This window comes from Quercus lobata, chromosome 8 (genome assembly GCF_001633185.2).
Source record: "Quercus lobata isolate SW786 chromosome 8, ValleyOak3.0 Primary Assembly, whole genome shotgun sequence".
Classification (NCBI taxonomy): Eukaryota; Viridiplantae; Streptophyta; class Magnoliopsida; order Fagales; family Fagaceae; genus Quercus; species Quercus lobata.
In genome coordinates, this window is record NC_044911.1 from 62,202,095 (window position 1) to 62,217,874 (window position 15,780).

A 15,780-nucleotide genomic window follows, 5' to 3' on the forward strand; every position below is an offset into this window, starting at 1 on the left:
TTTTTTTTTTTTTTTTTTTTTTTTTTTTTTTTTTTTTTTTTTTTCCTTTTTCTACTTTTTGTTTATGTTGGAATGGCTTGAATAGTCGAACTTAGTGGCTTGACATTAGCCAACAAACCATTAAATGGCTTGCATGCCTATGTCAGGAAGATACATGATATTCAAGAAGTTTCATGCGTGAAGAAATGCAAGAGCTTGCATTAAATGTTCTTCATGAATTGGCAAAGAAGATGGCCAGGAACAACACCTGACATGCAAACCAAATTCATGCTTCTTTTCTTTTGGCCGAAATGGATGACACTTTGGCCATAAATGCTTGCCATTTTCTTTGAGTTGACAAGTTTCATGAAAGTACTGAAGCTTTGGAGAAATAGGCAACCTTAGCTTGGTGGACACAACGATCACAAGAGGAAGAAGCAAACAAAGAAAGCCATTGAGTTAGATATGTGTCAAGGATGAGAATGGCATATAGCATATATAGCTATATATATAGATAGAGTCAACATAGTAGTTGTGCGGAAAACAAGTCTGCATTTCCTAAGTAAAAGTTTTGTATGAAACAAAAAGTAGAAAAAGGAAAAAAAGTAAAAAATAAAAAAAAAATAAAAAGGTACTCGACTGTATGAAGCTTGAGTACTATAAAGAAACTCGATTTCAGTAATATCGAGTACCACATTATTTTTTTAATTACACAAATTCCAGGTCAACAATGCCACACTAGCGACTCACTAGGAACTCGAGTTCATTGAACTCGAGTACTATTTAGAACTCGATTTTGTGGAACTCTAGTACTAAAAAAGTGGTAAATTGCTAAATATTTTCGAAACAGTGTTAATTTGTCATAAATTTTGCTAAAACGTGATATTTGGCTATTTTCACCTCACCATTCATGCAAAGTAGTTTAGAACAAGAACAAGAAAAAGTACATCAAAAAGGGCATTAATGAACTGCTGCTGCTATGAGAGCCTTGTTCAACTCAGTAGCGTAGCTTTCCAAACGCAAAATCCACATTTAATTTGTCCCCTACTTTTCATTATACACATGCAAAAGCTTCTCAGCTGGTGTCACACACACCTACATTAATCAAGAACATCATGCATGTATTGCATATTACGAAACTAGAAAAAGAATAGACGCATGCCTTACTGATTAGTTAACTGTTATAACAACCTCTACTAGCTCGATCAAGTACACTGATTTCTCGAGGCCTCTCCTTTCCAAGCCATCCTATATAGAAGAAAAACGATAACAACTACGACAATGACAATGACACTAACCTTCGCCCACTTTATAACACTTTCAGTTATATCCTTTACCAAGCCCCCTTGAAATGGAGTATTTAGACTGGTCTTAGGGGGATTGAGAGCCAGTGCAATTGCAATATGCAATTACACCGTGCAATTAATCATCCTCCTTCTCACAACAATTTTTTACTATTCTTATTTTTTTTTTTCTCATTTTTTTAATATTTAATAGTTGAGATTTAATGTAGCTTTTTGCAACTTTAAATCTCAATCATCCATAACAATTACATCAGATGCAATACCTATATCTCAATCCGTCTTAAATATCTATTAAATAAAAGTGCAACTTAAGGTTTGCCATTTTAGTTCCATATAGTCTATAGAGATGTGTAAGCGACTAAATTTCTAGTTTGAAATAAATCAAACAAGTAAAATAGTTTCACAAATGCGAATTTATATTGATGATTGTGTGGTACAATTCTCTGGAATTACAAAAGAGTGATCCTCTGATTCGATCTCCTTGCAAAACTTATTGATTAGATTTATGGTAATGTGGATTTGACTTGAACACAAAATATCCTTCAATTTGGTTGATGGATGGATCGAAGATTACTGAAACGGAATTACAATGAATCTCTGGCTATGAGCTTGTTTAGAAATCCTTTGTTCTTCGCGTTCTTCGTGTTCTTCGTGCGTTCTTCGTCTTCGAAGGTTTGTGGTGGAAGTTCTTCGGAGCTTTAGAGGCTTGAATCCGTTGAGCTTCAATGATTTGTGAGTTGTTGATGTTTTCGGACACTTTTGGCTTGATTCCCGTGAACTTTAGGATCTAGGCAGATGATCTGGATGATTCTGCTTCGAATGTTCTTCGATTTTGGGGTTGAAGTTCTTGAAGTTCTTGAAGGCTTTGAGGCTTGATCTTCATAGAGCTTTTTCACTTCTGAATTCTGGTCCCCCTGAATGTCTCAGGAAGGCTTCTATTTATAGGAGTTTTGGGGTGGGTGAGCGACACGTGGCGGAGCTTGATTGGTGACACATGTCACAGCTTGATTGGTCCGCTTAAGTCATCGCTTACACGTGCGAGGTTGCTTGATTCATCGCTTACACGTGCGAGGCTGCTTAAGTCATCGCTTACACGTGCGAGGCTGCTTGAGTCATCGCTTACATGTGCACTGATGCGTGATTGGCTCTTGCATGACACTTGGCAAATTTCTGTTGGCTTCTGAATAGTGATAGCAAAACCTAGCAGCAATACATGGTGTTCTGTAATTGGCTGTATTTTGTGGACTTGGTAATGTGACGTGTCAGCTTGTGATAAGTCGGGAATTTTCCCTCTCTACAAATGCCCCCTCGAGACTCGTTCACGCACACAGTTTCAGAGTGTGGTGTGGGAATGAGTTTCGAAAAAAATGGATTTTTGGTGCTTGACTATTTAAGTGAAGTAGTTGAAGGTAGTGGAGCTGTTGAAGGTGGTGGAGTTGTTGAAGGTGGTGGAGCTTTCAGAAGGATGAGATAATTTCCGAAGAGTAGACCCACCCATATGAAAGGCTTTGATGAGACCGGAAAAAGGTCTGCAAGTATTTGAACGTACTTGCGTGATGGAGCCTTCTTAGCAGAGATTAAGTTGAAGTACTTTCAGAAGAGCATTTTGGATCGTTGGCGGCGATCACAAGATGTTGAAGATGGGGAAGATGAGAGAATGGTAGCTGGATACAGCATGCAGGGTCATGGAACTAACCTCGTGTTCTTAAGAACTTCTGGCGAAGTTATTTCAGAAGATCACGCTTTAGATTACAACGAGGACAGGTGGGAAAGTGGTTGAATGCGCCTGCATAATTGTATCACTCAAGTTAAGTTGAAGTAATTTCAGAAGCTTATGTATTCTGGGTATGCTGGTAGTGGCAACGAAGAAGATGGAGATGAAGCAAAGCAAATGAGCAAAAGCATACACCACCATGGTGCTAGCCCTGTATGCTGGGACCCTTCTGGTGTAGATGTTTATGGGAAGTACAACTTTGAATATGGGACTGACTGTGTGTTGCATGGGGTCTGGCAGCAAGTAACCGAATGTGCCTGTGTGATGGGACCATGCCAACGGATGTTATGTTGAAGTAATTTCAGAAGAGTACCTTCTGAAATTCTTCAAGCTGATTTTAAGTTGGAGTAATTTCAGAAAATAAATTTTGAGGTACCAGCAACGATGACCTTTAGGTCCCGTAGTAGTGGGGACATGGAATAAGGCTTTGATGACCATTTACCGGCACCAAAGGCTGAATTTTGATGAGCTGGCACCTTGGAGGTTGTTTTAAGTGTTGATGGAAAACAATTTGTAGGATACCCCAACACTTTTTTACCATCTTCATTTACTGCCATTTGTTGGAAAAGCACAGAAAAAATGAAAGATGGAGCTAACTTGTGAACCTGGTTTGGAAACCAGACAAGTTGCTGTTTGTTCCGAACCACTGCCTCTGCTGGAAGACCAAGCAATTGGAAAGAGACTACAGGAGCCCTGAGGTTAGGAACAGGTGCTTCTGCTGGACTTGGATTTCCTGGCCAACCAAGTCCAAGGAAACATGGAACCGCAATGCAGACCTTGTTACGAGTAATTTTATGGACAAAGGTGGTCGTTAAGTGGAGAAATAAAGTTTGTTTGGATCTCAAAACTGCAATGATGTTGTAAATAGGGTTTCGACCGAACCATGGGAGGGTTGATCTCAAACCGATTATGAAGCAAAATCGGTTGCTAGGTGTTGAGAATGATAAGATCATAGTGAGAAATGGTTGTGAAAAGGAGGATTTGAAAATCTGAAAGAGGCAAATCTTCATTTCGTGATTCAGTGTTTTTTTTTTTGGATGAGTTTTTGATGAACCCGGCCCTCCTATTTATAGTAGAGAGATGAAGAATGGTAGGTAGGTAGTTAAGAATGGTAGTTGAGAATTTTTGGTGAGAATGGTAGGTGAGAACGGTAGGTGGAAATGGTAGGTGGGAACGGTAGGTGGGAATGGTAGGCACCGAACGGGAATGGTAAGTTTGGAGACTGGTAGGCACCGAACGGGAATAGCAGATTGAATTAATGACCTAGTGTAATTTTAAGACACACTTGTGAGAATTTATTTGTACTTTGAAAGGCAAGCCTTGATGAAATCTGGAGAATAACCCTGCGGGGATCCCAATTAAATGGATGAATCTCAAATTTTGTTCTTGAGGACCTAAGTTTTGAACACTTGGAATTGAGTCATTTTTTTGCAATTTTCAAGTCTCCAATGACGGAACGGACTCCAAAATCGGAATGTACTCGAAAAATGGAGCAAGATAGGTCCATCTCAAAATTTTTTGACATTTGGTCAACATTTGCACAAAAGTCAACTTTTTGGAAATTGGACGTTTGCACAATTTCTGAGCTCCGAATGAAGAAACGGGTCCCAAAATCGGAATGTACTTGAAAAATTGAGTGGGACAGGTCCGTTTTGAAATTTTTGATTTTCTGGTCAATATTTGCACAAAAGTCAATTTTTTGGAAATTGGACATTTGCACAATTTCTGAACTTCGAATGAAGAAACGGGTCCCAAAAATCGGAATGTACTCGAAAAATCGAGTGGGACAAGTCCGTTTTGAAAATTTTGATTTTCTGGTCAAGGTCAAAAGTTTGCTTGGTTCAAGCTTTTTTTTAAAAAAAAAAAAAATTTAATTTAATTCCTTTTTTTTTTTTTTTTTTTTTTTTTTTTTTTTTTTTTTTTTTTCAGGGGGTTCGGATCCGGGTCGAATCGGACCAACGGGTCAGCAGGTGTGGAGGTGACGTCATGGATGACGTCACTGCGTTGGTGCTTACACATATGGCACATGCCCGCGTGAGGTACCCCCGGCGTGTGTGAAAGCGCGAATGCTGATGGAGGCCCGTGAGATTGAAGGCCGCGCCGTCGAATCTTTTGGCGGCGCGTGGCGGCGCGTGCTTGGGCTTATGGGCCTGAAATTTTCGGGCTTTGCTGATCTAAAGCCGTAAAAGACCATGGTCCAGTCAGATTTCCAAAATCAAGGGCAGATTTGCACAGATTTGAAGGATTAGGCCGCGGGTCGTCGTGAGTTTGTGGCGGCGCATGGAGGCGGATGCGGCCGTTTCTGGGCTTGAAATTTTTGGGTTCTGTAGATCGTGGGCCGATGAATCTAGTGGTATGCTTAGTTTCCTGAAATGATGCCTGGATTTGTACAGACTTGTGTGAGAAAGCCACGGGTCACTTACGGCCTTTTCGTCTACTCTTGCGGCGGCCATTCTGACAAGGCTGTGCTTGTATTTAGACTTATGGGTCTTGATCTTTCAGGTTTGGTGGATCGAAGGCTGTGGAAGACTCCTGTGGGTTGATTTTTTGTGAAATCTTGTCAGAAGTTTTAGAAATCTGGAAGAGGAGACGGCAGACATTGTTAAATTTGTTGCCATTTTAGTCTTCATTGTGGTTCTGACAGTGTTTGAATTTTCGGGCATATTGGCTAACCATCAAATGTCTCTGTGTTTTTAAAGTCGGTAGCACAATCACTTGGAACAATATACAGCCTAGAATGTGCAACAGTTTCTTTCTGACAGCACTATGCATTTATGGGCACCCCCTTTTTTTTCAAGGTTTGGTGCAGACTTCCCAGACCTTAAGTGTTTGCAAAATTTGACTTTGAGCTCCACAAACCTCTATATAAGGCCATCCGGGGAATGCACTGAGTTGTACAAGCGTAGCCTTCAGTGGGTAGTATGATATTTTGAGTCTGAGAAATTATGCAGAGATTTTTTTTTTTTTTTTTTTTTTTAGACGTGCCATGAGATTTTCTTCTACAAGTTTGTTGTTTTGCTTGTTTTTGTTATACAGCTACGCATTTCCTTGGCAAATAAGTGCACCAACACTTGTTTTTCAACACAGCGTCTCAATAATCTTTGCCCAAAACCCACCGTCAAGAGTCTTTACCACAAAGCCGCAAAAGGTTTTTGCAACGAAGTCTTGTCGCTAGCTTTGTCTACTTGAAAACCATGCCAAACATTCATTTATTTGTCATGACAAGAATTATTTGCATTGAGCCATGCCAATGTTCCATCTTTGTCATGAAGCAATATTTGCACCGAAGCTATGAATCCATATTTGCACTTCCATTCAGACTTTGAAGCCCGTGTCACACTTATCTCGTCATGAAGCCACGACAACACTCCACATTAGCACTTGAAGTGTGCACCATCACATTATACATTGAAGTCGGAGCAATATCAACACTTTCTTTGCCATCGAAGGCAACCACGTCAACACTTCATTCGCCGGAATCATTTGAGCACGTCAACACTTCTATTTTCGCCGAAGCTGGCCAACATTCATTTTTGCCATGAAGCTATATTAGCATTTGCACCAAAGCCGTGCCAACATTCATCTTTGTCACGAAGCAATGTAAACACTTCATCTTTGCCATGATGCAATATTTGCACTTCATTAGCACTAAAGCCGTGCCAGCATTCATATTTGCTACGAAGCAATGTCAATACTTCATCTGTACTGAAGCCATGCCAACATTCAACACTTCATTCGCATTGAAGCAACCACGTCAACACTTCATTTGCCTTGAAGCCGTGTCAACACTTATCTTCGTCATGAAGCCACGACAACACTCCACATTAGCACTTGAAATTGCACCATCATTTGCATTGAAGTCGTGCTAACATTCATTTTTGCCATGAAGCTATATTAGCATTTGCACCAAAGCCGTGCCAACATTCATCTTTGTCACGAAGCAATGTAAACACTTCATCTTTGCCATGATGCAATATTTGCACTTCATTAGCACTAAAGCCGTGCCAGCATTCATATTTGCTACGAAGCAATGTCAATACTTCATCTGTACTGAAGCCATGCCAACATTCAACACTTCATTCGCATTGAAGCAACCACGTCAACACTTCATTTGCCTTGAAGCCGTGTCAACACTTATCTTCGTCATGAAGCCACGACAACACTCCACATTAGCACTTGAAATTGCACCATCATTTGCATTGAAGTCGTGCTAACATTCATTTTTGCCATGAAGCCATGACAACACTTCATTTGCATTGAAGCCGTGCCAACGTTCATTTTTGTCATGTCAACACTTCATTCGTGCCAAGACCATGCCAACATTGCATCTATACCGAGGCCATGCCAACATTGCATCTTTACCATTGAAGCTACGTCAACACTTCATTCATCGAAGCCGTGACAACATTCATGAAGCCACGTCGAAACTTCATTTGCATAGAAGTCATGCCAATAGCCATGAAGCCACGTCAACACTCCATTTATACCGAGGCCATGCCAACATTGAATCTTTGCCAGTGAAGCTATGTCACTTCATTCGCCGAAGTCGTGATAACATTCATGAAGTCATAAAGCAATTTTCAGGGGCAACATTGCTCAAACATCAAGGGCGTATAGCACTGTAGCCAGACATCAAAATTTTAGAGATGCCAACAAGATGTTGAAAATGCAAGGAGTCCCTATCAAGACTTTGAAGATGTAAGGAGATGCCAAGACTTTGACATTGCAAAGAGCTCTCATTAAGACTTTGAAGATGCAAGGAGATGCCAACAAAACCTCGAAGTTTCAAGAAGAATGCCGCCAAGACTTTGACATTGCATGGACATGCCCTTGGAGGAGAGATGATGCAACACCAACTTCAGATGTCGGAGGAAGGTGACATTGTCCAACTTTTGGAGACATGATGTGAAACTGCACTACTCAGAAGGGAGATGATGTGATTCAAATTTCGGAGTTGTGAAGTGGCACAACCTAGAAGAAAGATGATGTAGCTTAGACTTGTAAGGTACAAGAAGATGCCCCCAGAAGATAAGTGATGCAAAGCATACTTTAAAGATGTGGGTGGATGTCGATAGAAGATGAGCAATGCCATGTAGACTTCATTCCTTGCAAAAAGAGGTTGAATATTTTATTTTACTCCACAACCAAGAACCAACTTATGTTTATCATTAGTTCAAGGAAAGCTGAGTAACACCAATTCCTTGCAGCTGTCATTTTCTACCATAATGATCTTTGAGCATCATGTAGTGAGCAATTGACTGATCTTAAGTGATGCCTTGCCAATCAAAGGGTTCTTGAAGGCACGTTGATGGCCTATGGAGAAACTATTCAAGTTAGACAAGCAATCCTTCTTCTTTTCATGTGACTGAACTTAGTGACATGTATTAAGCTGCCTACGTACCTCGGAGAGGGATCAAGTCATCACGTAGTTCAACAGATTTTTTTTTGATGATTTTTATTTTTTTTGGTTATTTTTGTTTAATAATTTTTTTTTAGTGCGTGACTGAACTCAGCAAAAGATACTAAGTTGCCTACGTACCCTGGAGAGGGATCAAGTCATCACGTAGTTCAAAAGATTTTTGTTTTTTTTTTTTTTGTTTTTTTGTTTTTTGCAAAAAGGGGGGCACAGTGTGTAATAGTGGGTATCACCATTGATCGAACCCGAGATGGCCTCAAGGGTGACACGGGCGTCCAACCGCTACGCCACACTCGCAATTGTTGACATGGAGTGAGATTAATTTCTCTTTATTGGTATGCTTTGAAGGGTAATGGGAAGACATCATGTACTCTTGCAGCGCTACAGTGGGTAGTTTAAGCTCTTACCGAGGAGCAATTCTTGATTTTCAAGTGTAGAAGTGTTTAAGGAACTTCCCATTGATGGGGCCGATCCTTATGCCATCATCATTGTCGATCAACTTGTGAGCTCCAATGGTGTTTGCCCCCTGCCTGAGAGTTGGAAGTATATCACAAGCAACGGTCACATGGTTTGACCCAACAACTTCATTGAAGTTTAGATCAATCTTGTTTTCTTTGGCAAGCTTCATGATTTGTTCTTTGAAGACGAAGCATTTTTGTATTGGGTGGCCAATGATGCGATGATATTTGCAGTAGTTAAGGTCATCAACTTTCCCCATGTCTTCTGGTCGCCTGCATTCTGGCAATTCAATTAGCTTTAATTGCAATAGTTGTTCTAAGATGTTTGGCACATCTTCATCGGGGAACGGATATACTTTTTGCTCACGTTCCTTAAAGGTCAGGCGACGCACTTCATTCTTTTGTCACCCTTCAAGCTGTTCTTCATTTGCCTTTGCTCCTCTTCTTGGAACCTTGATTTCGGCAGTGCTAACAACCATTGGGTCTTTGAGGCTGACTTTTGCATTCCTATCATTCCTCCTTACTTCCCTTTTGTTTTCCTCAGGTATGGGAGGGTTTGTACTTCCGCGGCTAGCAATGCTCAACTCCATGTCATGGGCACGAGTTGCTAACTCTTCAAATGTTTGGGGCTTTATCCCTTGAAGGATGTAAAGAAGTCCCCAATGCATGCCTTGGATGCACATCTCTATAGCAGATATTTCAGTAAGTCTATCTTTGCAATCTAGACTCAAAGAACGCCACCGATTGATATAATCAATGACAGGCTCATTTTCCCATTGCTTGGTATTAGTAAGCTCCATCATGCTCACCGTGCGACGTGTGCTATAGAATCGGTCAAGAAACTCTCTTTCGAGTTGCTCCCAATTGTCAATTGACTCAGGTTCTAAGTCTGTATACCAATCAAAGGCATTTCCCTTGAGTGAACGGACAAATTGCTTTACAAGGAGGCTTCCTTGAGTCCCTGCATTCTCACAAGTTTCTACAAAGTGAGCAATGTGTTGCTTAGGATTTCCTTTGCCATCAAACTGCAAGAACTTAGGGGGTTGATACCCATTTGGCATCCTCATGTTGTCGATGCGCTTTGTGTAGGGTTTTGAATATGTGAGAGAACTTGTAGAAGAACCTCCATATTGTGCTCGGATGGTATTTGTTATCATGTCTTGTAATTGTTGGACTAACAGCGAAGCAACCGAAGTAGATTGTTCTCGTCGGGGAGTGTTTTCAATTTCTCTCCCTTCGTCATCCTTTGCAGATGTGAATTTATGACCATGGCTTGATTCACCAAGATCTTGCACTTCGAGTTTGTTCATCAAAGTTGCAATTTGGAGGTCCTTATCTTCAATTGCTTTTGTAAGAAGGATGACTCTTTGTTCCATTTCGGCCATCTTTTCTTCCATGGTAGAGGTGTTAGTCATCATGACTGACACAACTTCCCAAGATGATGAAGAAGAAAGTGATTTGATGTGAGCACGTGGAATCTTATCTTTTGGGTTCCCTTTGATGGGAGAGAAATCGTGCGACCAACTTCTTGTGAAGGAAGAAGGGGATTTGCCCCCATACTTGAGGTGTTCCAAGGTGGAGACGTCCTTGTTGATGACCTTGTTTCTTGTAAGAGGGTCTAAGGTGATGATTGTCTGGACCTTGGCTTCCTTGGTTGATTGAGATTGAAGTTGATTGTTTGCTTTAGGTTGGCTACAATTGATTGCACCAATGCAGTTGTTGGTGGTAGCCGTACCAAGTTTAGTTGAAGTAGCTATTGTTGAAGCTTGAATGTTCTTGCTAGAAGCCATTGAAGTAGGCAGCAAGATGATGTTGATTTCTTTCTTTGAAGGAGAACGAGATGAGAGGCAGAGATCTCCCACCGGGCGTGCCAGAATTTGTAAGCGACTAAATCTCTCGTTTGGAAATAAAGTCGAACAAGTGAAATAGTTTCACAAATGCGAATTTGTATTGATGATTGTGTGGTACAATTCTCTGTGATTACAAAAGAGTTATCCTCTGATTCGATCTCCTTAAAAGATTTGTTAATTGGATTTGTGGTAATGTGGTTTTGACTTGAACACAAAATATCCTTCAATTTGGTTGAGGGATGGATCGAAGATCTTTGGAACAGAATTACAATGAATCTCTGGCTATGAGCTTGTTAGAAATTCTTTGTTCTTCGTGTTCTTTGTGTTCTTTGTGTTCTTCGTGTGTTCTTCGGGCGTTCGTCGTCTTCGAAGGTTTGTTGTGGAAGTTCTCCGGGGCTTTAGAGGCTTGAATCCGTGGAGCTTCACTGATTTGTGGTTGTTTGAGGTTTCTGGAGGCTTTTGAGCTTGATTCCAGTGAACTTTGAGATCTAGGCAGATAGTTTGGATGATTCTGCTTCGAATGTTCTTTGTATTTGAAGATTTGTGGCGGAAGTTCTTCGGGGCTTTAGAGGCTTGAATCCGTAGAGCTTCACTGATTTATAATTTGTTGATGTTTTCGGACCTTTGAGCTTGATTCCCGCAAACTTTAGGATCTAGGCAGATGATCTGGATGATTCTGCTTCGAATGTTCTCCGATTTTGGGGTTGAAGTTCTTGAAGTTCCTGGAGGCTTCAGAGCTTGATTCCAGCAGAGCTTTTTTCCTTCTAAATCTGGTCCTCCTAAATGTCTCAAGAAGGCTTCTATTTATAGGAGTTTTGGGGTGGGTGAGCGACACGTGGCGGAGCTTGATTGGTGACACATGTCACAGCTTGATTGGTCCGCTTGAGTCATCGCTTACACGTGCGAGGTTGCTTGAGTCATCGCTTACACGTGCGAGGCTGCTTGAGTCATCGCTTACACGTGCGCTGATGCGTGATTGGCTCTTGCATGACACTTGGCAAATTTCTGTTGGCTTCTGAATAGTGATAGCAAAACCTAGTAGCAATACATGGTGTTCTGTAATTGGCTGTATTTTGTGGACTTGGTAATGTGACGTGTCAGCTTGTGATAGGTCGGGAATTTTCCCTCTCTACACTCACTTACAAACCTACTATTCAATTGTTGATCTCCAATGAACGGCCAACAGATCATGGGCACCCCAGCTACTATACTTTCTAAGGTTGAGGTCCACCCACTGTGGGTCAAAAACCCACCTATTGCATTGTGGGCTAGGACCTCCTCTTGTGGGGCCCAACTCACTATGTACCCTCTCTCTTTTGTCCCCTGTAGCAGCTCCTCTGGAACCTCATTCTTATTGTGCTCTCCTACAACTAAGTCAGATCGTATAACCCATAAGAACCGTTGTTTGCTATTCACCAAACCAAACCAAAACTCGATGTGCTTGTCCTTTGTGATAGTCGTAATGCTTCCAAAGCTTACATAGATTACAGACTTCAATGGTTGGGCATCCAACCATGTTATGCAACTCTTGTCCACTTCATACAGGTTGTTTGAAGATTGAGATTGGGACGATGATGTTTTGGCTTCGAGTCGGAATTTTAGGTGCATGTGGAGGGGTCCAATGGTGTAGACTTTGGAACAATGAGTGCGTATGTGGGAGAGTACAGGTCCTTCTAGATCTTCAAACGTGTTAAGTATGAGGGCATGTGCTTGAGGACTTTGTTGAGTCTCGCTCACAAAGATATGGAGATTGCAGTGGTTTAGGTCGTTGACTTGGCAAAAACTTGGGAGGTCTCGGTAAAGGAGAAAACTTTCCATGCTTGGCACAGTTGTTATCGAGCGGTCCATGTCCTCATTTCCTAGAGTTTTAATGCATACACACCCACTTATTAGTATAATATCAACTTAAATGATGTTAGGGATACTAGAAATATACCACTTAAGTTTTACAAACTAATATGTCACTAATTATAGTAAAGTAATTTAGACATTTATTATAATAGTATATTGTTGAAGAGATCATATTGATCACATATGTTGCCATGTTATTTATATGCAATTTGTAATAAAATTAATAATAGTTTTAGCATTTTTCTATCATCTTTGGATCTTTTGGTTGCTTAAGACCTCATGAAAAATCAATAAATTAAGTGACACAAAATTATTCACAAATATTGCCATATGGCCTAATGTAATGGATGCTTGATAAAAGTGGTGTTCGTGATGGACCCATATGAATGTGATATTACTCAAATCACAACTTACTACTATAAAAAATTGTAAAAAACATTGTGAAATTTCTTGTGTCTTTGTTGCTCATGGAAAATTGACTAAAGAAGAGCCGTCAAACTCTTTAAGGAGCTTTCCTAATTTTCCTAAGAAAGTATCTTAAATTCTAGCTACATTAATAAAAATGGCTACTCTTTTAGTACATAATACATCTTAAGGATCATATTCTTTTTGATAATTTGGTAGTTGGAGGTGAGAGGATAGTAACTTAAATGTGTACATTTAAACACTAGAAAATACTTATTAGTTGAGCTACAAAGTTGTTAACTATATAAGGATTAGATTCATTAATTACTCTTTTGAAAATAACATTAATACATTATTTACACAAAAATTATGATCGTTAAATTATTTTGTAGTAAATAATATATTAATGTTATTTGCTGAAGAGTCCAAGAATTCCATTTCAATTTTTAATTTCGTATTAAACAGGGGACATTAACATTGTATACAATATCTTAAGCACTTATCATCATCCTTTTTGTGCACATTCATGTGCATTGTTCGGATGAATCCCAATTGTAAGGACATTTGTCTCATTGCAAAAGGGGTAGAAAAATTGTTATATTAGTGTATTGGTTGAACTAAGTTGGGTTTTTCATTTCCTTATTGAACAAGTGTTTGGTACGGGGTATTTTAAGGAGTACTCTGGAAAATGGGAAAGAAAAACAATTTTGCTTTGTCTGTCTGGTAGGGGAGCAATTTGGATGGAAAGAAAATGGGTGTAAGGGAGTTTTCTTTTCTTTCCGAGAGTACAAAATTGTTCCCCTCCAAATTGAGGAGAAAATATGGGAGAAAGTGTGCAATAAAGACACAATTATCATTTTACCCCTCTCTCTTAGCCAATAAACATTATCAACTGAAGGTTCCATCATGCCTGCTGCCTAGCTATTATAACTTTTTATTCTTTTTTAAAGAATCATTATGCCATTATAAGTTATAATTGTATCAAAACAACTTTGTCTACCATTATCAGAGAGGAAGTCTTGAAACACAACAAAATTACACAATATTTTTACAACATATTTATTTTGATTGTGATAAACCGGCTAAAATATTATTTTATTTTATTTTAAGATATGATAGATTGGATCTAACTATTTTAATTTGTTGTGAAAATGTTATGAGATTTTGTTGTGACAATATATAAAAGACTCGTTACTATAAGTTATACATTTTCTGGAGTAGAAATCAATTATTATTATATTAAATTGTATTTTTTAATAAAAAAATTATAATTAACTAGCCATGCATCAATACCAAAAAAAAAAAAAAAAAAAAAAAATTCAGCTTTTCAAAAAAATTATATTCACTTTTTTATCGTCTGTACAAAAAACACATGGTTAAAAATTAAAAATTTTCCTATGCTTCCAAACAAACAGAGTTTAAAAGATTAAAGATTAGACTTTGATAATTTTCCCTACACTTTTTTCAGTACCCGATGAAAATGATTTTAAAAAACAAGTAAAATCTTGCAAATGATGACTTAAAAAAAAAAAAAAAATCTTGCAAATGGATGCCAATTCTGAAAGTTACCTCTAACAGGAATCTGGCCAGCTTCAATGATTTTAGGAACAGAAAAATAAGCCCAAAAGCAGCAGGCACTGATGGTACGAAAATAAATGATTGGAATTCGAAACTCATTGGCAATATCACTGGTAAAACCGCCAATGAGTCCATCAACTATGATGCAAGTCAAGGAAGGCCTAGTGTTGGAGCCAATAAGTTGATTTGAAGCCAGCATCTCCCTAAGAAGAAGCTTGGTTTTCGAATTTAACGAGTCATACACTTCGATGAACTTGATAAGAGATCGTGGGTGGTCAGCGGAAAGGCCATCAGAGATGGTCTTGAATTGGAACCCTGGATAGCAACTAAAACGGGTTTCGATATCGGTGTAGCGGACAAGGCGTTCGTGGATGAAATCAGTGTTGAGGAAGGTGACATGAATGCCGGCAAGGCCAAGAAGCTCAGCTAGCTTGAGCATGGAGTTTACATGTCCCTGCGCCGGAAAGGGAAAGATTAGAACATGGGCAGGAGGACAGTACTGTTCCATGATCAACTTTAGGTTTATGGATTCACTTAATGTCACTGTTATCTGTATTGACACTAATTGTGTTTGAGTGGTGTTTAGTTTAACGCATTATTATTGCCCACAAATACTACATATATAGTTATGTACACTCCTTTGCCTAGAGTCAAGTCACGATTGCAAAAATGTCCATGTCATTGCAAGAATGGTGTAATTTGATGTGGTTATCATTTTGCTTTGGGCAAAGCCTATTAGGTGGCACATATTATTGTAGGTGCTAACTTATTAGTTGTTGGCACAACGTGTGGCAGCTATGAGAAGAAACTCCGTAGAGCCCACGGCAGAGGTGGGGCAAGACTTATCGACACTGCCAAAAAGATGAAGCTAAAAATCTTCAATTATTGAAGAAGAGACATGAAAGTGGAAAAAAGCCAAGACAAAAATATATGACTAATCTAAAGTGTATTTTCATAATTCTTATAGCTAAGTTGTGGATAAAACAAAGTAATATGGAAAAGATACTCATGAATAGCTACTTTGTTGACGACTTGCTAATTGCTGTGAAGAAAATGGTGAGTGAAAAGCGAGAACATCTTTTTCTTTTTCTTTTTTAAATAAGGAGATAACATAAAAAACTAATTGGTCACCAAAGGCACAGTAGAGGCAGACAACTTATTACTG

The 15,780-nt window shown here is 39.3% G+C and overlaps 1 protein-coding gene across 2 annotated transcripts in view; it reads right to left on the reverse strand.

Moving 5' to 3' along the window:
- Positions 1-15,350, reverse strand: part of LOC115954558 (7-deoxyloganetic acid glucosyl transferase-like) — a 43,294-nt gene extending 27,944 nt beyond the window's left edge. The window contains exons 1-2 of one of the 2 annotated variants that reach the window (XM_031072435.1): positions 14,607-15,350; positions 11,922-12,640 (exon numbers count right to left, since the gene is read on the reverse strand). In XM_031072435.1, coding sequence (XP_030928295.1) covers positions 11,922-12,640; positions 14,607-15,123 — 1,236 coding nt within the window. In that variant the 5' untranslated portion in view covers positions 15,124-15,350. The remainder of the gene's footprint in view (positions 1-11,921; positions 12,641-14,606) is intronic. The other variant, XM_031072436.1, reaches the window with a different exon arrangement.
- Between the last annotated feature and the right edge of the window lie 430 nt (positions 15,351-15,780).